This window comes from Spermophilus citellus (genome assembly GCF_964194105.1).
Source record: "Spermophilus citellus genome assembly, chromosome: X".
Lineage (NCBI taxonomy): Eukaryota > Metazoa > Chordata > Mammalia > Rodentia > Sciuridae > Spermophilus > Spermophilus citellus.
In genome coordinates, this window is record NC_138190.1 from 108,023,591 (window position 1) to 108,051,519 (window position 27,929).

Below are 27,929 nucleotides of genomic sequence, written 5' to 3' on the forward strand. Positions count from 1 at the left end.
GCAGTCTCCTCGAAGAGTGCAAAGTGAAGGCAGGCTGGGAGGAGGAGGAAGGAGGCGGAGATTGAGCCGCAGGAGGGAGGCGGAGGGAGCTCCTAGGCGAGGCAGGGTGGGAGGTGTGAAGGGTGGACGCGGTGGGGGGAGTCGGCGGCGGGCGGGAGAGGGACGCAGGCGAGGTGGGGTAGTGGTGGCCTGAGGACGTGATGGGTGGGTAGGGGCGAGAGGTTGCACCCGTCGGGAGGAGGGACGCGGGAGGCGGCGGCGGCCGCGAGGGGGAGGAGAGAAGGAGGGGAAGGAGGAGGAAGCGAGCGCGGTTGCTGCAGGGGGAGGAAGACCGGGAGGAGGAGCCCTGCGCGACGGCGGCGGCGACAGCGGCGGCGGTGGCTGCGGCCACCAGGGGAGCCCAGCGCCGGGGCGCGGGGAGTGCAGGAGCAGAGCGGTGGCCCGAAGCAGGGCCACGGGCCGCGCTGCCGGTGAGTGGAGCCCTGAGGGGCGCGGCGGCCCGTCCCCAGGGCCGGCGGGAGGCGCGGGAAGATGCGGCGGCGCCGGGGCGGAGTGGGGGGGGGGGCGGCTGTAGTCCAGCCCCTGGCTGGCCCGGCCTCCCGCCCTCCCGCCCTCCCTCTCAGCTTCCTCCCGCCGCTGCCCGCGCGAGGGGGGCAGGTCCCAGGCGGGCCGCGGGCTGAGGGTGGTGCTGCCCGGAGGGCGGGCGGCTGGGGCTGGGAGTGGAGCTGGGGGGCTCGGGGGTGTACCCGGGGGCGGGAGGCTGGACCGGGACGGCTCTAAATTGGCTGGAGGGGCCCGTCGGCGGCGAAGTTGCTAGCTGGGGGCAGAGACGGCCACGCGGTTGCAGGAGTAAGAGATCCCCCTGTGGAGTGCGTGAGACGAGGACTCCGGCGTCCCTGCCATCCCAGTCGCCCTCCCCGCCTGCCCGGCCCCGGAGCCCCTCTCCTAGCCTCCACGTGTCCCCTCGCTCTCACCCGCTTTGCCCCCCATCCCGCGGTTCCCTCAGGCGGCACTGCAGGGTCCCCTCGGCCCCCGCCCTAACCCTCTTGGCCTTTGGCTTCCCTAACCCCTGCTTGCTTCGCCACTGCCCCTGTTCCCCTTTTCTTCCCTCGCTAGTTACCCCTCCCTCCCCGCTTCGTTAATTCCCGATGCAATTGCCTCTTTGAGACCTTTTTTTTTTCCTCTCCTTCCTTTTAGATTGGCCAACGGCTCCTTTCAACCCTGCCTCGTTGGTGGCCACTGGAGAAGCGCGGGGGGCTCCCCAGACAGCCGTGGGGACAAGTTAGAGCCAGCACTTTACCCCGGGCCTCGCGTGTAGATTCCCTTCCCCTGCTCTAGGTGCCCCCGTGTCTGGAGAGGGGTGCAGGGGTGTGCCCTCCTTACATGTTCCAGTACCCGGGCAACCCTCTGGGCTCGTGTTCCATCTCGCTCTTGCTTCCTGCACAGTGGTCAAGGGGAACCACTTTGCATCATGTCCCGGTATAGCTACCATAGTCTCCTGGACTGGCTCTATGGGGGCGTGGACCCCAGTTTTGCAGGCAATGGGGGCCCCGACTGTGCTGCCTTCCTCTCTTGGCAGCAGCGGCTGCTGGAAAGTGTGGTGGTCCTGACCTTGGCCCTGTTGGAGATCCTGGTGGCCCTGCGGCACATCCTGAGGCAGACGGAGGACGGTAGGGGTGGCAGTGGCAGCCAGCCACAGCAGGTGACCCAGCGGCCCGATGAAGGCAAGGAGAGCCTGAGCAAGAATCTGCTCTTAGTAGCCCTGTGCCTGACCTTCGGGGTGGAGCTGGGCTTTAAGTTCGCCACCAAGACCGTCATCTACCTGCTCAACCCCTGTCACCTGGTCACCATGATGCATGTGAGTCTGTTGACTTTTTCCTGGGCAGCCTGAGTGATACAAGTCATTTGTGTGCTCAGGACACTCGGTAGTATAGAGCACCTCATCCCTATGGGAAGTGGGACCCTTAAAAATGATTTTTCCAATGAGTGGCTGCCTTTGTGCCCATTTCAGATTTGGCTTTGCACAATGTGTGGTCAGCCCCGCAGTGGAGGTGAGGAACCTTGTGTCTCAACCTGAGAACCACTGGCACTCAGGCCAGCGGCCCCTCCTCTCCCTGCCCTAGCCTGGCCTTTTACAAGCAGGAAGTCCTGCCCCAGCCAGGTGCCCTTTTTGAATCACAACTGTGGACCATGGCCCAGCCCTTTTGCCTTTGGTGATAGTTCGATTCTCAGTGGCCTGGTGACAGTCTTTCCCAAGGTTGTCACATAAGCTTCCTTGTCTCCACTGTGGTACTTTGGGGAAGTACTTTTACAGGTTTCTCTTAGTGACTCTTTTCATTGGGGAGTTTATGTTCTTGGGGGTGAGGTCTGCCTTTGAGTTCTGAGGCACTGGAGCTGCCCCAGGCTTCTACCAAGTGCTCCCTGAAACAGGCCCCAGGCCGACTCATGAACTTTGGGCTGGTGATCTCTATCTGGTGAGAGGATATTTACAATTTTCAAACTTCTCCATCTTATCACTCTGTCTCCTGTGGTTATGGTGCAGGGGTGCTCAGAAAGCTGATTTCTTTACCTCCTCGGCTTCTACCCATTAGTGATGTTAAGGAAAACAAAAGGGATTGAAAAGGAAAGTTGCCAGATACATAAAAATAGTCTGGGTGAGGACCAAGTGTGAGACGGTCTTTCTGTACTCAGCCTGTGCAGTGTGCAGAGAGATATTCCGAAGCTATAAAATCATGGAGGAGGAGGAGGAGGAGGAGAAGGAGGAGGAAGAAGAAGAAGGGGATAGGGGGAAAGCAATCTGTCTTTAGATTTCAGGCTGAGAAAACCTGGTACATTTTCTTTAGGGGCAGTTTTGAAACCCGTCATTAGCATCTTTATTGCTTTTGTATTTGTAGAAGGTTATTCTCAGGAGACTTAGACAACCATGTGTGGGGCAGGAGGTTGAGATTATTATCTCCATTTTACAGCCTTGGCAGCACTCAGGGATGGAAGGTCACTTGCCTGTAGCCAAAAGATGAATTAGCCTCTGGGATGGAAAGCAAACCCATCCTCTGGAGTTACAAGCTGTCAATCCCAAAGTGGGGGTGTCAGTGGGTGGTGGGGCAGTCCTTTGGAAGGCCTGGGCAGATAAACATGGCAGATGAGCATACATTGGCACTGTCTCCTTGTGGCTCAGATACTTGCTAGCTCTGGGTACAGTGCCTGACTCAGTTTCTCAGTCTGTAAAATGTGGTGAACGATCTGTGGCCTATTCCCATTTTGCAGATGTGTCAAGAAAGTGTGAATAGTTTTGGAATAAGGAGGCTGTTATTGATTGGGTGACTGTAATCATGGAACGGAGCTGGAGTGGGCAGCAGTATTTCAGAAAAGGTTTCTTGGAAAGTGATGCTATTCACCAGAAGTCCAGGGCTGTCCAGCTATACCTGCTGTATAAATTTGAGCCAGTCTTCTTTCCTTTTCTTTTTTTATGAATGGGCTTTTTGTTAAAGAGAGAGAACAACGTACCTCAGCCGCTGTGTGAGGCTCTCAGGACAGGAGTGTTTTTTAGGATGGCAGGTGGTGAAGGTCAGAGGGTAGCCTTTTTACAAAGGGGTCTTGAGGCCTCTGGCTAGAAAGTCAACAAAGGACTAAATTAAGCCTCACTGGGACTGATGCTGGTGTGAACATATCAAAGATAGCACCATAGTTTTTAGAGGAATGATTTTTAGAGGCTTTTAGAAGACTTGTGAGACCTAGGTATGGCATTAATTGGTTGTATGACTTTAAGGGAAAGTTGTCTTCCTGGGCCTCAGTTTTCCTATCTGTAAAATGAGGCAGAGTTGCACTTACAGCTCTTGACAGTCATGTGTTGTGATTCTTTCATTCATAAGAAGTAGATGGGAATGCAACTCAGAGCTAGTGTGAAAGGTTTTTCACCTCCTTCTGCCAAAAAAAGAAAACTAGTTTCTTCTCTGTGGAGTTTAGTTAGCCAGTCCCTATTCATCTTTTTTTAAAAAATTTGTTCTTTTTAGGTATACATGATAGTAGAGTATATTTTGACATATTAAACATACATGCAGTATAACTTATTCAAATTAGGATCCCATTCTTGTGGTTGTACATGATGTGGCATTTCACTGGTTGTGGATTCATATAGGAACATTCTACTGTCTTTCCTATTCTTATCTCTACCTATTTATCTTTTGCACTGTGTGTCTCCCCAGTAAAGTAGGCTCGACCACACCACTCTTGGACCCACATTCAGAGGATGATGATATTTGGGGGAGAGGTGGATATTTGGGGAATTGTGAACTGATTCCTGTCACCTGTGCTTTTTCTACTGTCCTGTGCTTAGTTTAAACACTGAAGCTGTAAGGTGGGGATATGAATCATGAATGGAGTCATGCTGAGGAATTTTTGAGCCTCATCAGGATTATAATCCTATGCTGATGACCCCTAAATAACTCTTTTAATGCCATTTAAATAGTGACCTCTGGCCCATGAGAGGACCTAGCCTTTGATATCCAACTTTCCATACCTTCTGTGTGGCTCTTCCCTGAAAGCAGGAACATATAGATTTTTAAAAGTTGCTGTGTGTCCTAGAAAAAATTAAAAGACGGTTGGGAACAATTTTCTGACTTGGTTGCAGCAATGACTAATGATAATATGTAAGGTTAATAATACCGTGCATTTATCTAGCATTTTACTATTTATAAGGCACTTTCATATGCATTATATTATATGGGGTTGTGATAGATCAGCTTGAGACTAGAGAAAGAGATGTTAAAATGTTTCTTATGACTGTATATTCCAAGGGGAAGATAGTATATATAAAGAAATGCTTTGGTAAGTGAATCAGCTGAATTAGGCTATATTGTAATAGTATATTCTGTGGAGTTTAGAAGTCCAGAAAAGGAAAGGGAGATGTTAACTGAAGTAAAAGGAGTAGCTTAGCAAAGGACATTTCTCTCTCTCTCTCTCTCTCTCTCTCTCTCTCTCTCTCTCTCTCTCTCTCTCTTTCTCTCTTTTTCTCTCTCTCTCTCTCTCTCTGCAAGGGATTGAACACAGGCTCTCATACTAGGCAGGAACAAGGGGCATTTCTGCTATGTGACTCCAACCCATTGACTATTTTGGTTTTGTAGAAAGGCCTTTTTCCTCAGAGTCAGTATAAGTTTGTAACAAGGGCTATATTGCTTTTGGGATAGGAACTAGAAAAGTTGGAGGGAAACTGGTTATTTTCTCCATCTCCCATTTTTCAGTCTGAAAAATATTCATTCCCAGTGCCTTGTCACACAGACCCTCATCATAGTCACGCTGCTGTCAGGTGACTGCCAACTGTAGTAGCATAAGGAAGGGCAGTACTTACGTCTGAATTATTCTTTTTTAAAATATGCCAATTTTTAAAACTTTATTTTTATGTGGTGCTGAGGATGGAACCCAACCACTGAGCCACATCCCCAGCCTATTTTGTATTTTATTTAGAGACAGATCTCACTGAGTTGCTTAGCGCCTTGCTATTGCTGAGGCTGGCTTTGAACTCACAATCCTCCTGCCTCAGCCTCCTGAACTGCTAGGACTACGGGCATTACATCACCACTCCTGGTCGAATTATTCTTGATTACTCTTCCTGCTGCTGGGTTTCTGTTTCGTCTCATCAGATTTCTCAGGGGTCCTGGGACTATAGACTTATAGAGGGTTGTAGGATTGAAGTAGTACCGGATCAACAGCTCACCTACAGCCTGAGATGTTTGGGGGTTCTCACGATCAGCAAGTATCAAGGATATCATGCCACTGTTAACACCCCTTGCTGAATATCGATGATGTCTACCAAATGTACCAGTATGCATGGCCAGTCACTCCCCTTTTGCCTATGATTTTGGCCGGTATGTGTGATAGGAAATGAATGTACTTGATTGTGCTATTTACCCCAAATCCCCTTACAGTTAGTAGCAGAGGTGGCCTGAGATATTAGCTACTCCAGGGAGAATCTGGACTTAGCAGGAAGAGATTCTATAGCTATTTAAATCTTAAAAATCATGTACAGGTATGAATATATTAAAATGAATCCCACTATTCTGTGTAATTATGTGCCAATAAAAATTTTTAAAAATCAACTGCAAAAAGTAGTAACTAATTCACAAACATGAATAAACATAAAATTAAACATCTATGTTGAAAATACATTTATTTAGTATTCAGTGACTGTTTTTCAGGCTAGTTTTATTTATTTATTTATTTTTTGAACTTATAATGACTATCAAAATAAACTGAGTTCTTGGACTTCAAAAAAATTCTATAGTTTCTCAGCAGAAGGGTTAAAATGCCAGCTTAGCGAAAAGATTAGTGGCCTTGATTTAATGGCCCTGTATCTTCCTTGAGTCCAGTTATGTTGTTTTTGTCTTAAGAACTTAATGAAAAGATCCCTTTTTGGATGTCTTGTTTAACTGCCCAATGCCTGATGGTTCTGTATGTATCTGTGCCAACAGCTCCTGGTTAGGCATTGGACTTAGGAGAGCATACCATATGCCATTTAACTCTTAATGCCTTTGTACATAAAGCCAGGTTGGACATTTGGCAAATAGTAATTGATGCCATTGACCCTTTTAATCCAAGCTACTGTCTTTTGCCAAAAATACTGAGCCCCATTCTTTTTTAGAATTGCCACTCCTATTTGACTTTCTGTCTTCATTATAACAATTAGAAGTTTGATTTCCACCAAATATGACTTATCTGCTTTGGGTTCACCATTTGATTTTCTTATTTACTTCCTCCTCTTTGCTAAAAGTGTAGAATGGCATATACTCAAAAAATTCTGAGCTTTTGGTAACATCCTTTGTAACTCAGTAAATATACACTGGTGCATTCCAGTTACCATGTGATAGATTTGTTTTAGAGAAAACCTGATGGATTTGAGGACTAGGCTTTCTCTTTTACCCTTTGGGTTTAGACCAGACACATACCTCCTCATTCCCCATCTGTTGTCTGGAGCACTGATTACTCTTCCTGCTTGGAATCAACATTGGTGGGTAATGGGTTCAATGAGGGATCCAACCATCTGCAGACAGCTTATCAGATGTACTGTGTCTGTATCATCAATCCAGGGGGATGGGAGGGGATGGTATTTATATGGGCCTTGGCAGTGAGGCATGATATTCCTTTTTAGTTTGTTTTATTTCTCCCTCATCAAAGGAAATTTGCAGAGAATTTTCCCATCTTTCACTGTTAGAGTCGTTTGGGGGTGTTCATTATAAAGAAGGGTCATGTGGATTAGTTGATTAAACGACCCACAGACAGCACTGGAATTTAAAATTATGACAGTTGTTTTGCTCATGGCTTGCTGTGGGAACCTGAGCAAATTATTTAACCTTTTCCTATCCTAGTCTTCTCTATGAAATGGGCCACATGGAGACAAAACATTTTAATCCTCTGAAGAACTATAATCACTTAAACAGAGAAGCTGGGAACCGGGGTGTGGAGGCACATGCCTGTAATCTCAGCTGCTGAGGAGGCTGAGGCAGAAGGATCAGGGGTTCAAAGCCAGCCTCGGCAACTTAGTGAGGCCCTAACCAACTTAGCAAGACCCTGTTTCAAATAAAAAATAAAAATGGCTGGGAATGTGGCTTGGTGGTTCATGAGTTTAATCCCACAGCCAAAAAAAAAAAAAAAAAAACAAAAAAAAAACAAAAAAAAAAAAACAAAGCAAAAACAACACACACATACATACAAAACAACAAAACCAAAATCAGAAGTTGGGCAGAGCTGATTAAAACTGACAGATGACCAATGCAGTTTTACTGCAGATTCTGACTAACAAACCTCATCTCCATTTTACCTTTCTCAATAGCTGCTAGAAGTCATTCCTGTAATGATTTCAGTTGCTTTTCTCTGGATTCTTGCCCATGTCTGCATACTCTTGTAATGCACAGCATGTAAAACTGGATGCCGTAACTCTTACCAGAGGTCCAGCCTGCACCAAGCAGAGAGGAAAGATTTTCTTCCCAGCCTTTTCATGCCATGCACCTGTTATTACAACCTAGTATCACGCTTGCTTTTAAATAACCGTATGTTGCTGGCTCCTACTCAGTGGGTGATCCACAGGCTCCTTGGAATTTTGTCCCTTTGCCATAGATGTACCACCTTCTCAGTCTTTGTGGGATTTCTTTTGGATCCCTTCCCTCTGTAAGTACTCTTCTGAAGATTCTCTATGAAAACTTTTTAGATGATTCTGACCTGAATCCAGTCATTTGTATCATTCTAGGAACACCTTTTGTCCTCCTTTTCCAACCCTCTGACTACTTCTTAGAGTATTGGGTTCAAGAATTGGGAATAGCTCAGTGGTAGAGTGTGCACTTAGCATGTGTGAGGCCCTGGGCTTTATCCACAGCAATACAAAAATGGATCTTTAATGTATACCTTTGTGTGTGAGTAGATAATTTTGTGTTTGGCTCGGTTGCCTGTTTTTACATGTTTCTTCATTCTCTAGTGTTAGCAGGAGCAATTTTTACAAGAAAAGGCATATAGCAGTGTAACTCCCTGCAGAGCTGAATATAATACTGTACATGTACATTAATTGTTTAATATGTGCTGGATAATGATGACTGACTGAGTGATCGAGCTGAGTTTTTACTTTTCTTTTTTCTTTCCCCTCTGGTGGCCCTGTCTGTGTTCCCTTGAGTCCTCAGGGAAATAGTTCCTGGGTCTGTTGTGCCCATTAAGAGAATCTTTCTGTCTTTTGAAATACAGGAGAGAGGCAGTCTCAGCTATAGCTCACATCTTTTTGTAGAATTTCCATCACAAAGAACTGGTTATTAAAACCGTAGCCCATTCTCACCCAAAGTATCTGTTCACTTTCATTTTAATCAGGAAATTATGCTATTTGCTCTACATCTTAATCCCTTGGGAGACATTTGGACAGGCCAACTTTCTTCTCTTGCATCTTAATATCATATAAAGAAAAAGAATGTTATTAGGTCAGTAACTCCCTTTTCCTATTTTCTCCCCTTCGGTACTTTTCAGTGGGTATCTCATTGTCAATATGCTTTATCAAAATATTCTCTACAAGAAGCACTGAATTTCTCAGCTTCTCCTAGTCTTTTGTATCTTTTTCAAATGTAATTTTTTTTTTTGTGTTGTTGTGCTGAGGATGGAACCCAGGGCTTTGTGCATGCTAGGCAAATGTTCTGCCATGGAGCCACATCCCAAGTCCCAGTCAATCCCACAGCTTTTGTTACATTGAAATATCTTGTCTCAAATGTTCTTCTCCCTGTAACTGATCAAATGGACACAAAGAAACCATGAATGTGGAGACCACTAATTGTGGAACTCCCTTTATGAAAGAAATGTTTAGAATCTGGTTAGAGTACAGATGACTGGCTTTTTGCATGGCAATTCTGAGCAGGTCCACGGTAAGGATGGGAATCTGTATTTATAACAAGCTTCTTGGTAAATCGAATGTTAGGGAGCCTTGGACCCACTTTAAGAGACATTATCTGCTAGCTGAAGTATTAGGCGGGAAGTTGGCTCAAGTACTCCTCCCTGCCTGTGTGAGTCTGGGTGGCCTATGGGCTAGGCATTTAGTCTTCTGGCAACACCATCATGTAGGTGTTAGATGGTGTGTTTCAAATTAGAGATTGAGCTCCCCCAGTTATTGTAGGGTAGGTTTTAAGATTGTTGTGGAGTATCATGAGTTATGTCATCAGTTATTTCAAGCAGGCCTCCTTTGACCCCTTTAGGGCCTTCTACATTCCCTTCCTCCCATCTCTAGGATCTGTAGGGATTAACAAGAGGCAATGTTGACACCTGGTTGTTGTAGGTTAACTCTGTTTTCAAGACTCTTGTTTGAAATGCTCATGGGAATTTATTTATTTTGGCATTTAGTCAACAAATGCTCACTGAATGCCTGTTATATGCCAAACATTGGAGCCAGGCACTGGATATTCAAAGATAAATAAGAATCAGTCTTTGCTCTTGTGTTGCTTACAATTGAAATGAGAAAGACAAGAAAACAGATCAACTGATTACAGTATTACATGCACAGTGACAGATTTGAACAAAACACAGAGGGCCAAGGGTCTTTTTTTCCCTTAGTGCAGTTAAGCAAAGCTTCTTAGAGGGGGTGACATTTGTGCTGGCTCATGCAGGAGGTATGTTAGCTCCATGAGAATAAGGACTCTTCTTTGTCTTGTGTTCTGTTTTAGTGCCTAGAACAGGGCCTGGCTCTTATACATGCTCTACAAATGTGTGTGAATGAATGAGAACAGTGGAGGAAAGAAGGGAATTCAAGGCATAAGAAACAACATGTGCTAATAAGGCATAGAGTTGTTTCCTTCTTCACAGGAAAGTGTTTCAACTGTAACCTGGAGTCATTTGCATTTTATTGCAGGGGCACGTTTCTTATTTCTCCACAAGCCAAGTGAAACTCTAGGAATGCTCTGTCATCTCTGGGATGTTGATGAGAGAACCACAGATGTTCATGAATTCTCAATAGGAGACCTGCAAGATAGAAAATTGTGTTCTCTTTGTTGTCCTAAGGAGGGCCCACATTGTCAAGGCCTGATGCATGGAACATTGAGGTTAATGAGCAGACCTTAAATATGGGAAGTTAGCAGGTATCCCACATGCAAACAAGAGATGCCTTTTAGTGGCTCACAGGATAGTTTCTGCCCTTAGTAAGCTCCATAGCAGAACTGATGAAATAGGCATGTCTTCCTTCCTTTCCTCCCTGCCTCCTTTCCTTTTTCCCTCTCTCCCTCCCCCTTCCTTCCTTGCCTCCTTTTCCCCTTCTTAACTTTCTTTTTTCTCTGAGATTGGTGCTGTCTTTTTACCTTTCTTTTTCATATTCTTCTGTTTCCAAGTCTCTCCACCTGACCCATCTCATCCAAGTTAGCCTCCTTCCACAGTATTCTTTTTTTTTTTTTTTTTTTTTTGGTACCAGGAATTGAACCCAGAGGGGCTTAATCACGGAGCCACATCCCCAGCCCTATTTTGTATTTTATTTAGAGACAGGGTCTTGCTGAGTTGCTTAGGGCCTTTATAAGTTGCTGAGACTGGCTTTGAACTTGCAATCCCCTTGCCTCCATCTCCCAAGTCACTGGGATTACAGACATGCACCAGCATACCTGGCCTTCCAGAGTATTCTGAACTCCAAAACAACCCCTTCTACAATTCAAACTGCCCATTTCATCAGAGGAGGTGTGACATGTGTCAGAGAATTGGCAGGAAAGCAATCCCATTGAAGAGATAACTGAATTGGGAATTGCACATAGACAGATTCCACTGGACATCAGGGACAGGATGAGTTTTAGAAATGGCCTTTTTACGTAAATTTGATCTCTAATTGGTGGGCTGTATTGAGTGTTTTTGAGCAAGTGGCTTTTCCCTTATTCCTTGTCCAAGTATTGGCCTCTTTTCCTCCCCTTTTCTCCTAAGCAGGAGAACTGGGGTCATTAGTATCTTTCCATCCTGTTTGCTGACCCCCAGGGTATATTAATTTAAGTCCCTCTCCAAGGTGCTTGGATGCAGTGGTTACTCTAAAGGCAAGGGGAGGACCCCTCCTCTTCTGGATACCAGTGCTCTGTGCCCACTTAGCTCTTTCCCAGCTGCATAGGGCGGGGCTTACACATCTGTCAGTGCATATTGTGTTAAAACACTTGGAACCATTGCCAACCTGAGGAGGGTTTGGGGACTTCTTGGTTGGTTTTGCTTCCTGTATAGTAGCTGCTAGAGGAAGTGATAGAGGGAGGAAGGTAGCATGAGTCTCGTCCTGGGTTGGGTGGTTCTGAGGGAAGGAAGTAGGAGCCAGGAGGTGAGAGAAGATTGGCCTGTTTGGCAGAAACAGTGCAAGCTGTGGCCTGTGGCAGGTGTTTGGGTGGATAGGGAAGTGAGGAGTGATATCATGTGCAGTGGGGAGAGAAGGTAAGGGGAAGAATGAGCCCATCCTCATTCCATCCTAAGCCCCCCCCCCCTCATCATAGAGCAGTTGTATCAACTTGGGGTGTATTTTGCCTGTGAGTTGAATTGCCTTTGCCAGTCGACCAGCTGTGTTTGCAGAAAGACTCTGGCTGACTGTGCTTTGGCTGTTGCTAGCAAAGAGACATTTCATTCAGGTACTGATTAAATAAGGCGCAGAGCCAGATTGCACATTAAGACCCTTAACTATGGCTCTGGGAGCCCTGGGTAAACACTTATTAGATGTTCTGGGCAGAACATTAGCACAGGCTGGTGGTGAGGTGTTATCTTCAGAAATCAGGTTGAGGGGAAATGGGGATGAGGAGACACTTCTAGAAAGTGGTTTAATCATCTTTTCCTAGATTAACCAGACCTAAGTTGCTGGCATGTATAGGAGGGGTACACAGGTGTCCTCATTTGCATTTACTTCCCAATTTCTTGCAAGGACTCTGCAGGTCTGCATTGGGATATAGCAAGCATCTTGACTAAGTAGGGCACTAGAAATACCCTCTTTTCATAATGCAAGTAAGTTCAGCTTAATGGAGAGTGTGTTTGGATCATATTTCCTGGGTTTGGATTTGAGCTCCATCACCATGTGACCTCAGGCATGTTATTTAATGGCTCTGAATCTCAGTTTCACACTTCTGTAAAATGGGAATACTTATAGTACTTACCAAATAGGGTTGTTATGAGGATTAAATGAAATAATTTAAATAAAGACTTGAACAGAAATTCTGGCTCATTCTGTGCACTCAATAAATGTTAGTAGGTTTTAATAGTGGTAATAGCATTGCTGTACATTTCAAGAAAGCACAGGTACACTGGGCAAGAATACAGGCTCTGAGGTGGTCACGACCTGAGTTCAAATCCTCCCGACTATCTCATAATCCTAGGCAAGTTACTTAACCTCTCAGCCAGTTTCCACATTATAAAATAGAATAATCATACTTAAACAAACCAGACTTCTTGTGAGGACTAAGTGAGAAAATTGAGAAAATATTAGGAAAGCACTTGAGATATCTGGCATACAGTGCATATGCAAATATGTTTTATTTAGCTGTGATAATGACCGATGACAGTGGTCACTGCCACTGCCACCACAATGATGATGGTAATGATGACAAATGTTGTCATTATCACTATGGGTGCTGCTACCACCAGCTTGGGTGCCTGGTATTGGGATAAAATGGTAGGGATTTGAAAAGGAAGGCAGATTTAAGAACCTCAACTAAGAAAATCTTCCCTGCCATATTTGTTTCATGCAAAGGGCAAAAACACTGGTTCTGTGATGATCTCTATTGGGCAAAATTGTGTGACCCTTTGAAGCCTAAGATCAGTTTTATGGATAATGTGAAGGTTTCCTTTTTTTTTATTGGTTGTTCACAACATTACAAAGCTCTTGACATATCATATTTCATACATTAGATTGAAGTGGGTTATGAACTCCCAATTTTACCCCAAATGCAGATTGCAGAATCACGTCGGTTACATGAAGGTTTCCTTAAGTTACCCAGTACTTTTCGAAGAATTTGGATATGGCTCTCAATGATAGGAAGCTTGGCTTATTACTGATGTTCCTTATTACTGGGATGACTCCATGGTGCAAGCTGCCTTGAGGTGGGTAGTATAGAAGACCAGTGAGTAGATGAGACAAGTAGGAAAGGTGGTTTTTGGTGGGTAGGGTGGGAATAGACAGATGAATGGGTTTACTTTTTCATTAAAGTCTTTATTTATTTAGTTAGTTTTAAGTGGACACAGTATCTTTATTTTACATTTATGTGGTGCTGAGGATTGAACTCAGTGCCTCAAGCATGCTACGTGAGCACTCTACCACTGAGCAACAACCCCAGCCCCAAAATTCTTTTTTTGTGTGTGGTGCTGGGGATTGAACCCAGAGCCTTGTGCATGCATGCGAGGCAAGCCCTCTACCAACTGAGATATATCCCCAGCCCTTCATTAATGTCTTGAGAGAAGTTCGACATGTTCCTTTGCCACCTGTTAACAAGGTTAGGTAATTATTAGAGGAGAAAGGCAGGTTATTTATTTATTGGCACTGGGTGTTGAACCCAGGGACACTTAACCACTGAGCCACATCCCCTGCCTTTTTAAATTTTTTTATATTGAGACAGAGCCTCACTAAGTTGCTTAGGGCCTTGCTAAGTTGCTGAGGCTAGCTTTGAACTTCGAGATCTTCCTGCCTCAGCCTTCTAAACAGCTGGGATTTCAGGCATACACCACTGTGCCCAGATAGTATTTCTTTATTTCTTTCTTTCTTTATTTATTTTGCAGTGCTAGGGATTGGACCCAGGGCCTTGTGCTAGACAAGCACTCTACCACTGAGATATATCCCCAGCCCCAAATGGTGTTTTTTTTGTTTGTTTGTTTTTGATTTTGTTTTTTGATACAAGGGATTGAACCCAGGCATGCTCTACCACTGAGCCAAGTCACATCCCCTGAGCTTTTTTTTTTCTCTGAGACTCACCAAGTTGCCCAGGCTGTCCTGGAACTTGCTGTCTTCCTGCCTCAGCCTCCATAGTTGATGGGCTTACAGGTGTGTGTCCCCATGCCCTGTGAAAGACAGGCTTCCAGTGGATCGATATCTTAGCTGAAGGGGATGTGGAGCACAATGGAAAATGTACACGAGGGAGCCCATTTCATTGTGTCTTTCCTTACACATCAGCAAATGGACAGAAAAAAATACACAGTGCCTCTTACATCTCTGGGATATGGTGAACCTCTACTGTGGCCGGGTAATCCCAGTGACTTGGGACGTTGAGGCAGGAGGATTGCAGGTTTGAGGCTAGCCTCAGCAACTTAGTGGGGCCTGCCTCAAAAAAAGGGACTGGGGATACAGCTCAGTGGTAGAGCACTCTTGGGTTTAATCTCCAGTACCAAAACTTGTAAAAGAAGACCTGCGGTTGTGTTTTAGAATAGACTATGCTCAGAGGCCTAAGCCATCAGACTGTAGAGGAAGGTCCCCTTTAAGTGCAATGTTCCAGGGCCTAGACCTTTTTCAGGTGACTTTACAGCCTGGGGGTGGGGCTGCTCTGGTCCACCTAGGCCACTGAAAGACCCTTGGGTATATCCCCAAGCATTGTGGATAAATATGCAGTTTCTTAGTCTTGGAGTTGAGGATTGAGAAGGCTAAGGTCATATTTTCTGTAATAATCCTGGTTTCCTAGGAGGAGCTGATTTAGAGGGCACATCTAAAACAAACAACCCAAAGAAACAGCACCTTTTAGAAATTAGCTGTGGGAGTTCAATGCTTCGAAGACCCAAGGAAGATTGCAACAAAGGGTCCTCTTAATATCAGCACTTGTTACTTCTTAGTTCGCATTTGTTAAGAGTTTCCTTTTTAAGCTCCACACACTTGAGAGAGAGAGAGAGAGAGAGAGAGAGAGAGAGAGAGAGAGAGAGAGAGAGAGTGTGTGTGTGTGTGTGTGTGTGTGTGTGTGTGTGTGTCCTGGCCCTTTATGCTTTTTGCTTGCACTTTATTCTCTGCACTCTGCAGGAATGTCGCTAAGGGTCACGTGGACAAGTGCCTCATTATCTTCAGTGCCCTCACACTTGGCCCCTAGGGCAGCCTGCGTGGGCATTGTTCCCTATTTCCTGGGCTCCCAGTCCCATGGGAAAGGTGGGCACCCTGAGGAAAGGTGTTGGTTTTACCTTTAGCTCTCTGTTCTGTTGTGTGGCAGCTCACTTGACTCTGCTTTGTAGTTCAGATTTTAGAATAGGCCCACAAGCCAAGACCAAGTGCCATTGTTTGCTTGTAGGGTTTCTGGCCAGTTAGCGAAAAGAAATGATTGATCCCCAGCCCTGTGACTGTCCTCCATAGGCAGGCCTCTTAGGAGGAGTGCTGCCTTGGGTGAAGTAGTCGGATGACCTTTTAGGTCTAAGGCTACATTAGATTCATGGAGAAGAATGTGAAGCCTGACGTCTTGCAGGGTCTCCTGACTGGCTAGGTCATGTTTGGCCATATCTCACAGCCAGTGTTGTGTTTGCTCAGATGGACACAGGTTGAAACCAGGCTAGGATCAGCTTCCCAAATTTCTTACTCCCTGCTTTGGGTCTGTCCTGAAAAACAATTTGCAAAGTACATTGTGGCCTGCACCTGTTTTTTTTTTTTTTTTTTTTTTTTTTTTTTAATCACTCTTTTGCTCAGTCGGTGGGTGAACTGGGATTCAGTCCTGGCTTCTGCCACTTGCATTCTTTCTTTGTGTCTTCCCTTGATGTAGGGTTCTGATTTTCTAGTCATAATGGTCTGTGGACTTTAAGGGCATAGACTTCAAGGATCCTGCTTACTTAGGGCGTCCCTCAGACCTGTGAACCCAGAACAGATTCAGATGTGCAAAAAAGTATCGAGTTTAGGATGAAGAACTGACTGTAATTTTTGGTTATTTTGTATACTCTGTGAAAAGTTAGTAGCAGTAGTGATAATAACACTTGTAACATTTTCGAGCACTTATTATATATGCTCCAGACACTGTGCTAAGTCTGCTGCCTGTATATTACCTCATGTGCAGCCTTCCATAAAGGTCATTTTATTTTATCTAATTCTTTGTTTTGCTTCTGGCTCAATTCCCCTTTTGTTGACTTGTAGACACAGGATGTTCTGGCAATACTTTCTCAGATTGTTGAAACAACAGAGTGATATGAAGTCAAAGCTGAAAGAAACTTCAGAGATCAGTTCAAGAGATCTCCTTCATCCCTTCTCCTCATTTTCCACTGACACCCAGAGAGGTAAAATGATTGCACAAAGTAACACAGCTAAGTTGAAACAGAGCTGAGTCTCCTGACTTCCAGATTGTGCCTGTCTATAATGCCACACCTGACTGCTTTCTATTCCAAACCATTGCAGCATAAAAGAAACTGGACTTTTGTTCTTATCTACTTAGAGAAATGAAAATCCTGTGGTTTGGGGGTTTTGGTTATGTAGAGGATCAAATCTAGGGCCTTATACATGCTAGGTAAACTTTCTTTTTTTTAAAAATATTTATTTATTTATTAGTTTTAGTTCTCGGCGGACACAACATCTTTGTTGGTATGTGGTGCTGAGGATTGAACCCGGGCCGCACGCATGCCAGGCGAGCGCGCTACCGCTTGAGCCACATCCCCAGCCCGCTAGGTAAACTTTCAACCCCTGAAATATTCTTCCTGTCCCAGAAAGCTTATTTTTTTTTTGAAAATTTTGTTCATTGCAATAGTTTTGGAGGAATGATACTGGAGATTGAATCCAAGGGTGCTGTACTACTGATATACATCCCCAACCTTCTTTCTTTCTTTTTGTTGCTGTTGTTCTTTTTAGATATACATGACAGAAGAGTATATTTTCACATATTGTACATACATGGAATATAACTTATTCTAATTAGGATCCTATTCTTGTGGTTGTATGTGATGTGGATATTTCTTTTTATATATAAATTTTGAGATAGGTTCTCACAAGCCACCTGTCTACCTGACTGGTGTTGTGATTGCTTTTTCAGTTTGGTTTTTCTGTCTCAGATTCCTCTGTTTCACAGAGGAGCCTGCTCCCAGTGCCATTATTGCTTGCAGCTTGCCTTGGGCAGGTGATCTAGGGAGACATGTATGCAAATAAGCCTATGTGTAGAGTCAGTTAGACCTGTCTTCAGATATTGGTTGTTTAGAAATGAGACCCATTCAGCAGTACATATAAACTAAGGTATCACCTCCTCCAAATAGAGACCTGCATCAAACTGTTTGAGGCTTCAGGGCAACATATCAAAATCAGAATCCAGAACATTTGTCTAGCCAAAGCGACAAGGGCCAAAGAAGAAAAAGGTCAAAAAAATATCCTGCCAGCCCAGTGGGAGAGGTCAGTTTATAATTAACTGGTTGACAAAAATATGTAGTTTTGGCTGGCCAGGTAGCCTGTCTGTGCTCTAATCTTATATAATAAGACATGTACTGTACTAGTTAAGTGTGCAGGCTCTAGATCCAGACTACCCAGTTTTAAATCCCAGTTCTGCTGCTTTCTAGCTGTGTGGCCTTGGGTAAATTAATTGACACCTCTGGACCTGAATTTTTTCTTTTCTGATGCTTTCAGAGTTCATTATTTTTTACTGTTTGTTGCCACACAAATATACCTAATGTCTCTGGGCCTGTTTTCTTATCTGCATAATGGGGATAATTTTACCATCTATTTTGTGGGGTTCTTGTAAAGATTAAACTGCATGTGAAGCATTTGGAACAGTGACATATAGCAAATGTTCAGTAAATATGAGCTAGGGTTTTTCTCATCTGTAAGATAGGGATGATCTCTACCCTTCTTTTTTTTCAGAGATTAAACACAAATCACCATCTTTTGAGAGCATGAGCAGTCAAAGCTTTATTAGCCTGATATTTTTGTACTCAGATGTTGGTGGTTATTTCCTTGGTAGTCTGGCAGAAGAGAGAATGGTGCCTTTATAAGTGCAGTTGTGTAAATGCTGGGAATGTCAAGCAATGTGGAGCCTGCTTTTCTCTCCCACTGTCCTCTAGGGGCCTTGAAAACTATGCATCCCCAGAAAAGTTGTTGGAGGGTTTGGAAAGAAAAACAAGGATTGTTATAATACTCTTCCTAGAATGCTCCTGTCTTAGTTAATGGCATTGAAGTCCATCTAGTGACCCAAGTTAAATCCCTTGGGACCCTTGCTAATATTTTTCCTCCCCTTCTTCCTCCCCTCCATCTCCACAGTCTGAGTCATCTTGAAACTGTCTTTCATTATCTCTTCCATCTGTCTCTTCCTTCTTTCATTCTTCTGCCCTGGTTGTTTTGTTTATTATTATTATCATCATCATCATCATTATCATCCTCCTCCTCCTCATCATCATCATTATTATCATCATCTATCTTATTATAGTAGTCTCCTGATTGATCATCCCTCCTCAGGGCATTTTCCTGCTCCAGCTTTTGCACAACTGCAGAAGGATACAAGCAAATTACATGTTGGGTCATGCCATTCCTTTCCTCAGAAGCCTCCAATAACTCCCCATTGCCTTCAGCAGGCATGACAGATACAGAGATGCATACTTTATGGTATCCCTGGCCAGCTATGCCAATTAGCTATAGGCATGCTTTCCCAGGGAGTACTAGGTTCAAATTTTTTTTAGCATAGCTTTCTAGACAGTCACTTATCAATTAGACAGAGCTGACAGACTGACAGATAAACCCTTTAGAGGAAATCTGAACTTCTTACACTAGGATTCAGGATCTTCTATGCTTTACTTCCAACATTTTCAGCCTTGTCTTCTAATATCTATTTTTTTTAATGTGTGTGGTACTGGGGTTTGAACACAGGGGCACTCTACCACTGAGCTACATCCCCAGCCCTTTTTAATTTTAAAATAAGGTCTTGCTAAGTTTCCCAGACTGGCCTTGGACTTGCAATCCTCCAGTGTCAGCCTCCTGGGTTGCTGGGATTACAGGGGTGCACCATTGTGCCTGTCTGTTCTAGTTCATTCTTCCATGAGTTCTTGATCTAGCCACATGCATGGTGTACTTAGAGTTTATACTGTGTTCATGTTGCACCCACAATCAGAAGTATTCTTTCTTTTCCTGTTGAAATTCTAGTCATCATTCAAAGCTCAGCTCAAACACTCCAAGTAAAGCTGTCTTCTAGCTTCAAAGCCAGATTTAGTTACTCTTGTCTATTTGGCCTGATATTATGTAATTATTTATGTAGAATGTGTGTTCCCTAAATGCAAAGTCTGATTTTTATTTTTTTTAATCCCCACAACTTCTGGTACATTCTAGACTCCTAATTTTAAAACAAAATTTAAGGAAGACTAGTCCAGTCCTTTTGTTTTTCAGATGAGTAGACTGTGAGTTAGAGAAAAAAGTCATGAGTTCATTTTCAGATTCTTTAAGTTTCAGATGTTTGAGACGTGGAAGCTGGAATGTCCCAGGGGCAAACCGAATTGTGCTTGTGGCTAAAAATGTCCATTTAGGAGACATTTGCTTAGAGAATATAAAGGAGAAAATGAGGGCATCTTAAAAGCCAGAGAAGAGAAAGAAGAACATTCTAGGAAATGTCTACTTTTGGAGGGCAGAAAGAAGGCTCAGTGAAGGAACAGTCATTGAGGTAGTAGAATGAGGCCCCAAAGTGGAAGTTGTTTCAGGCAGCAGGAGCTAGTCCTCTATGTCATGTGGGGCAAAGAGAATGAGACCAAGGAGGGACTGAGGAAAGACCTGGCCCTTATGGCCAGCTTCCCCATCCAATGTTGATAAATAGAGAACATTGAGAAATAGCCTATCAGTAATAGAATTGGTAAATTTTTGGACAGTGGAGTATTATCCTGCTTTTAAAAAAGGGAGACTGAGCTGGGCATGGTGGCATATGCCTGTAATCCCAGGGACTCCGGACTTGGGAGGCATAGGCAGGAGGATCTCAAGTTCAAAGCCAGCCTCAGCTATTTAGAAAGGCCCTAAGGAACTCAGCAAGACCCTGTCTCTAAATAAAATATCAAAAAGGGCTGAGGATGTGGCTCAGTGGTAGAATACCCCTAGGTTAAATCCAAAGAATTCTCTTCCCCCCAAAAAAGAAAACATGAGGCTAATGTGTGTTTTAACTTTGAAAGATATTCATAATATATTGTTAAAATCTTAAAAAAAAATCTAGTTGGAGAATAATAGGTGTGATGGAAACCCGTTTTCTGAAAAAACCCAACTAATTCCTTTATATGTGCATGTTTATGAACATATTATAAAAGTCTAGAAGAATCTATATCAAACTGTGCTTATTCAGAGTGATAAAGGAAGGGGGACACTCTCACTTATTACATTCATTTTTGTATTGTTTGAATTTAAGTACAGGTTAGTAATTAAGAAAAATATTTAAAGAAAGCAGGCTAGGAGTATATAGCTCAGTGGCAAAACACATGCTTAGCATGTATGAGGCCCCTTTGGGTTCAATCACCAGCACCAAAATAAATATGTCAGTAAGTAAGTAAATAAATAAATATAGAAATAAAGAACAGAGATGATTGTCAGTCTAAAGGTATAGTTTAGTAAATGAAATTCAATGGATGAAGGTAGCCAACTAACAAGAGGAGATTTGGCAACTAAGAAAACATCATGTGCCTTAGTAGCTGGTGGGGGTGAAGCCAGGCAGGGCCATGGAGAGGTTATGCTGGATTGAGGCAGTTAGTCATTGCCAGGAAGTTCTGCTGAAAGGAGAGGGGATAAGTAGAAGAGTAGCTAAGTGGCCAAGAGGCAGGCAGAGGCTGATCAAGAAAGAATTGAAAAAGCAAACGTGTGTGTGTGTGTGTGTGTGTGTGTGTGTGTGTGTGTGTGTGTGTGTGTATGTGTGTGGAGAGAGGGAGAGAGAGGGAGAGGGAGGGAGAGAGAACAGAGAGAGACTCAGTGCAGAGCTGCAAAGGGAATAGGGAGTGCTCCTTGCTATGAGGAAACATCAGTATGAATCAGGGAAGAGGGCTGTTGACATGATATGATTCAGCACTTTGAGGAGTAGGATATCTTCCAGAAAAGAGATTTCTTTTTTCTTTTTTTTTGGTACTGGGGATTAAACCCAGAAGAACTTAACCACTGAGCCACATCCCCAGCCTGCTTTTCATATTTTATTTAGAGACAGTGTTTTGCAGAGTTGCTTAAGTTGCTGAAGCTGGCTTTGAACTTGAGATCCTCCTGCCTAAGTTTCCCAAGCTGCTGGGATACAGGCCTGTGCCTAGGCTGTGGAAGAGTTGGGACATAGTCCAGAGAGGACTGGTTGATAACCTTCCCTGACTAACTGAAGGTTAAGAGAGCCCCTTTTGGGCTGGGGTTGTAGCTCAGTGGTAGAGCACTTGCATAGCACATGCAAGGCACTGGGTTTGATCCTCAGTACCACATAAAAATAAATAAATAAAATAAAGGTATATAAAAAAACTATTATAAAAAAGAGAGCCCCTTTCAAGTTTGGGGTTTGAAACTTGAAAGTTTCAAGATTGATGATTGTCAATGCTTTGGCTGTGGCAGTGTATCTTGTACTGGCTCAGAGACTATGGTGTGAGTGATTGAAATGGAATTTTTGTGACTCATACTGTCCTCCAAGTCATCTGCAGGACCTTCCAATAAGTTCGGGTATAGATGGAGATGGAGAACATGGAAGCCAGCATCTTTAACCCTGGACCTCTCAAGTCATCTGGTCAGCATGAAATTAAAAACAAACAAACAAACAAAACGAGCCAATGCCTGCTCCTCTACCTCACTCTTAAATAATTGGTCTGGGCTGGGGCCTGAAAATTGGCATCTTTTAAATCTCCTCAAGTAATTCTAATCTGCAGACAGATTAGGAATCACTAGTGCAGAAAACTAGGTTCAATATGTTATGAGCCTAAACTAGTCCCTAGAAGTGCGAATGTATGGGTGTGCACACCTGTGCGTGTTTGTGTACTGAATAACATGCAAATATAGCTGTTTCCTCCTCGGAACCACCAGAGCCTTTTGGAAGCACTGCTACTCAAATGTTCTTCTCCTTGCATGTCAGTTAACTGTATATCTGCCAAAAAAAGTGATCTGAAGGGGGCTGGGGCTGTGGCTCAGTGATCGAGCACTTGCCTAGCTCCTGGTAGGCACTGGGTTCCATCCTTAGCACCGCATGTAAATAATAAATAAATAAAATAAAGGCATTGTGTCCATCTGCAACTAAAAATATTTTAAAAATAGTGATCTTAGCTCTATGATGTAAAATTCTGGAGTTCTCTATAATAGTAGCTGCCTTTCTGGGCCTTGTACCAGGCTAGGTAAATTGACTCACTCTGAATCATATAACTTGTAGTATAGGTGTAAGTACCAAGGCCCAGATCAGCTCCTTTTTCCTATATAAAGCAGAGTGCCTGCCACCTAGGTGTTCAATCACTGTCACATGATATGACAGGTGCTTTGTTTTCTTGTGCAGTGCTTCTTTTTATTAAAATTCCAGGGGTGGCAAAATCTATATTTGAAAAATCTGGTGGGAGAGGTTTGAGGAGACCTGCCCGGCATGCAAAAAGCTTGGATATGCTAGGTACTTGGTGGCAAATCAAGATCCCTGAACATTTATTAAGCAATTACTCTGGGCCCAGCATCACACTTGTGAAATACAAAAGAAATATTTTATGCACTTTCTGCCCTAGGGAACTTATTATCAAGGCTCATTTACAGTCAGATTACTGCATTTTCTGGTGACAAGTGTATACAAAATTTATGACCAATAAATCCTAGAGGTCAAGGGAGTTTGAGTTCATGACCTTTGTTTTGCAGATAGGCAAAGAAGCCCAGAGGGAAAGCTACTTGGCCCAAAGTCATATTTGGGAGTGGCAGAGTGAGGATTTGTGTGTAAGCCACCACCCTTGAAGTCCTATTACACTATGTTCTGTCTCATTTGAAGGACAAAGGAACCTAATGGTCCATATTAAAATTTTAAGATCTGGTTTATATTTTATGCTTCCAGACTTCCTTATGGTTTGAGGGAGGCTGGGATGGGTTTTAGTCTACAACTAGGTAACCCACTGCTGGGTTAACACTGGCTCAGGCCCATGAGATCTAAGGATGAGTAATTTCCCCTTTACTGACACAGCCAGTGACTCCAGTTTCCCTGTGTCTATGATGCTTTTCTACTCCTTTTAAGAGGCTTTCCCAAGCTTAGTGTTTATGACATTTCTGCCTCAGTTGCGTTTTTTCCCCTTTTGTGAAACTTATATTAGAGGCAAGAGAGGTTTCTGGTTTTATGAGTGGGCCTGAGAGTTAATTCAGTGGAGCCCATTCCTAATGCTAATAACACCAGGCTGAATTTTTTTGGCTCTATTCCCTGTCACTTAAAATTCCGATCCAAGTCTCGGGCTTTCTTGGAAGAGACAGGTGTAATTCAAGGTAAAGATATTGGAGTTGCTCTTCCCAGAGACCTCTCCCCATACAAACAGGCTGAGGGTAATAATCACAAATAACATTTATTGAACAGTTACCATGTACCAGGCACTTGGGGTGCTATAACTGGCATTCCTATTATACAGATGAGGAAAATAAGATTCAGAGAGGTTAAATAATATGCCCAAGGTCATACAGCTAGAAAATGGATATGTCATTCTAGCTGCTTCCAAAGCCAGCATTGTTAATTATAGCTTGTATATTCCTTATTTGAAATGGCTTGTGAACAGAAGTGCTTCAGATTTCAGAGGTTTTTGGATTTGGATTATTTGCATCTACTTTATTGGTCAAACATTGTGTTGGCACACAGAAGGGTTTGGATCTTGAAACATTTAGGATTTCAGATATTTGGATTAGGAATTCTGAACCCATAACATACCTGCTAGTAGAGCCAATCATTAAAGGAAGTTGCCAGTTAAAATTTTGTATCAATGAAGATTGACAGTTTTCTGCAAGCCTTTTCAGGGAATTGGTCAGAACAGAAGAGTCTTGCACACAGAAATGTCCCCCTAGCTTACTGTGAGACCTCAAAGTCCAGTAACTCACTTTCCTTCTCGGAGATTTAGTTTCTACATCTGTAAGTGAGAGGATTGGACTATGTTATAACTAAGATCCCTTTGAGCTCTGATATTCGGTGACACTTTGGTTTATTTCCTGCTTCCTAACAGAATGAAAAAACCTGAGAATAAAATGAGAGAAAAAATACATCAGAAACACAAAAGTGGGGAGAGTGAAACAGTGTATCTTTGAAAGGTCGGTTAATATCAAATGGCTTAGCCAGTTACATGTTGGCTCTGTTTTCCTGTGGGAATTTATAATGAAGTGAAGTTTCTTTTCAGTTAGCTCCTTACCCACATCAGCAAGTACTTTTTAAATTTTTTTGGTACCAGGGGTTCAACCCAGGGCACTTAACCACTGTGCAACACTGCCAGCCCTTTTTTATTTATTATTTTAAGACATTTATTTATTATTTATTATTATTTTAAGTTGCTTAGGGCCTTGATAAGTTGCTGAGGCTCATTTTGAACTTGCAATCCTCCTACCTTATTCTCCTAGATGCTGGGATTACAAGCATGGGACACCAAACCTGGATAGAAAATACTTTTTAAAAATGGCTGTTATTTAATTTTCAGCCTTATAGTCTCTAAAAATATTTGTAAACATGGTATAAAAGCTGAAAAGTAACAGGACACTTAAATATGCATGAGATGCACATATTTTATTGTTCTATGTTAGAATTACTAGAATTTGTGTTCTGTTTTGCAAGAGGGCTTTGGTAGATGGTAGTTTCTAGAAGAGAAGCAATCTGAACAACAGATTATACATACAACTTTTATTTCCTTGCAGAATTTAAGAGCATGTAGATATACACCTAGGTCTAATGTAATTGACCTTTCAAGTTTATCTGCTTTATCATGAGAAGATCTGGTTTTGAGGAACATCAAGATTAATAATCTATAAAACCTAACTGATACTGCAGTTAGAATGGTAGTTTTGATCTTCAAGATATTGTTGTTATGATTGGGGTGTGTGTGTGTGTGTGTGTGTGTGTGTGTGTGTGTTCTCGAACCTGGAGGCCCTTATTGTGGATCACCTTGCATCAGGCAGGGGTGTAAGAGGTGACCCCCAATGCCAGGCTCTTTTCTCTCTCTTTTTTTTTTGGAGGGGGGTACAGGGGATTGAACTCAGGGGCACTCACTCAGCCACTGAACTGCATCCCAAGCCCTATTTTGTATTTTATTTAGAGACAGTTATTTAGTCCCTCACTTTTGCTGAGGCTGGCTTTGAATTTGCAGCCCTCCTGCCTCAGCCTTCTGAGCTGCTGGGATTACAGGCATGCAGCTCTGCACCTGGCTTTTTCTCTCTTTTGTTGGTTCATGTGTGTCTTCAGGCTCTCCTTGGAAGCCCAGATTAGCTATTGCCATTAGGAGGAACGAAAATTATCTACCTGGGGACAGGAAACAGAAGCTCTAATAGATGGGTCTGATGGCAGTAATGCTTGGAATATGATCATTGCCATACAGCTTTGTGTTCATGCTCTGAATGATACATCACTGGTGGTGGTGACTCAACTACCTTGGTAAGCCCAGCAATGTCACCACATGGAAGGGTTAAAAACCAGGTGGCATCTAAATCTAAGCTACCTGTGCATCCTGGAGAGGGACAGGAGAGCTGCAGAGTTGCAGTGTTTTTCTTTTCTTTCTTTTTTTAATAAATATTGCTCAGACATGCCAAAAAATGGCACCAGCATTTCATCTGAGCACCTGACAGATACTAACTTGGGTACCCTGCTGGTTTGCTGCTTTTCAGTCTTCTGTTCATATAATTACTGTTTGTATGCCTATTCTAATTTTGGCCTGTGGGTTTGGAAAGGAGAAGAATTGAAATCCTAGCTTCACATAGAGTGTCCACTATCCTTGTTTCCCTCTTCATTTTAGGAACTAGCCTCCTTTATCTATCTATCTATCTATCTATCTATCTCTCTCTCTCTCTCTCTCTCTCTCTCTTTTTTTTTTTTTTTTTTTTTGTGGTACTGGGGATTGAACCCAGGGGGTGCTGTACTGCTGAGCTCCACCACAGCATTTTTTACTTTTTTTAAAATATTTTTTTCTTAGTTGTTGATAAATCTTTATTATTTATTTATTTATTTATTTATTTATTTATTTATATGTGGTGCCGACAATCAAACCCAGTGCCTCATACATGCCAGGCAAGTGCGCTTCCTCTGAGCCCCAGCCCCAGCCCTTTATTTTTTATTTTGAGATAGGGTCTTACTAATTGCTGAACCTCACCTCCAACTTGCATCCTCTTGCCTCAGGCTCAGGTTGAATTTTAGTTTGAAGCTAATGTCTATCATTCCTGGGCCATATGCCTTTAAACAAGTCAACTAATCACTGATATCCTGTTTCTTATTCATAAAATGGGCTAAAGATTTTATTTTTCTCATTAGGTTATTGAGAGAATTAAGTAAATTCATATTTATAGTGCCCTAAGAACACTCTATGACACATAGTAGCTATTCAAAAAAATATTATTGTCTCACTCCTCTTCAAAAATGGAACTAAAAACAATAGCCTTTCTTCTCATACTTCATGAACTTCTCTTGGCACCAGTCCAGAGGGCCTGAGGTTTGCCTTTTCTTTTGATGATGAAAAATGTTCATCAGGCACTCTGGATTTTGTCTTCACAGAAAGCTTGAAGTTGTTGACTTGAAGAGTTGGTAAGATTGGGGCAGAAATCTCCAGAGAAAGGGTGTGTTCTTTTGCTAATTACTGTGCAGACAACAGGGTATTTGGGTAATGAGCTGTAAGCTGTGCGTGGGAGTTCAGTGCCTAGCCTTCAGAATACATGGATGAGTTTCACTGGCTCCTGTGACAGGTGCCTCTCTGACTCTTTACCCTGGAGATGTCTTAGAGTCCAATAGTTAGAACCTTATAGCCCTGAATAATAGCCCTATTAGCTACTTCTCCATGGTAATAACAATAGCTCCCATGTGCCAGGGACTGTTGTAAGTATTTGACATATATTAACTCATTTAATTATCATAAAAATTCTAAAAGGTAGGGTACAGAGCTTGTCCAGAGGTACACAGCTAGAGGGATAGAGCTTGGATTAGAAACTAGATAGTCTGACTTCAGAGCCTAGGGGCTTAACCAACTACTCAGTAGAGTCTCTAATTATTTCCTTTTCTTTTTTAACTGACATGTTATAATTTTGTCCATTATTGGTATCTATAAAGGAAATCAATTGCCCTTTATCATGCTTGCATCTAGAAACCTTGCTAAATGCTCTTAAGCTAATTATAATTAATTTATCTGGGGATTCTTTTGAGTTTCTGTTTTTTTTAAAGAGAGAGCGAGAGAGAGAATTTTTTTTAAATATTTATTTTTAGTTCTCGGCGGACACAACATCTTTGTTGGTATGTGGTGCTGAGGATCGAACCCGGGCCGCATGCATGCCAGGCGCGAGTGCTCACTGCTTGAGCCACATCTCCAGCCCGAGTTTCTGTTTTGATAATCATACGTATTTGGCAAATAATGAAACTTTCATCTTGTTCTTTGCAGCCATTATATATATTTGTTATATGGCTTTTTCTTAC

The 27,929-nt window shown here is 43.0% G+C and overlaps 1 protein-coding gene across 9 annotated transcripts in view; it reads left to right on the forward strand.

Moving 5' to 3' along the window:
* The first annotated feature begins 203 nt into the window (after positions 1-203).
* The window catches only part of TMEM164 (transmembrane protein 164), a 190,503-nt gene continuing 162,777 nt past the window's right edge, over positions 204-27,929 (forward strand). For 4 of the 9 annotated variants that reach the window (XM_081276981.1, XM_081276977.1, XM_081276982.1 and 1 more), the window contains exons 1-2: positions 204-470; positions 1,198-1,858. In XM_081276981.1, the coding sequence (XP_081133107.1) occupies positions 1,472-1,858 (387 nt within the window). In that variant the 5' untranslated portion in view covers positions 204-470; positions 1,198-1,471. Of the gene's footprint in view, positions 471-509; positions 870-1,197; positions 1,859-27,929 lie in introns of those variants that run through there. The other 5 variants (XM_081276986.1, XM_081276980.1, XM_081276979.1 and 2 more) reach the window with 5 other exon arrangements.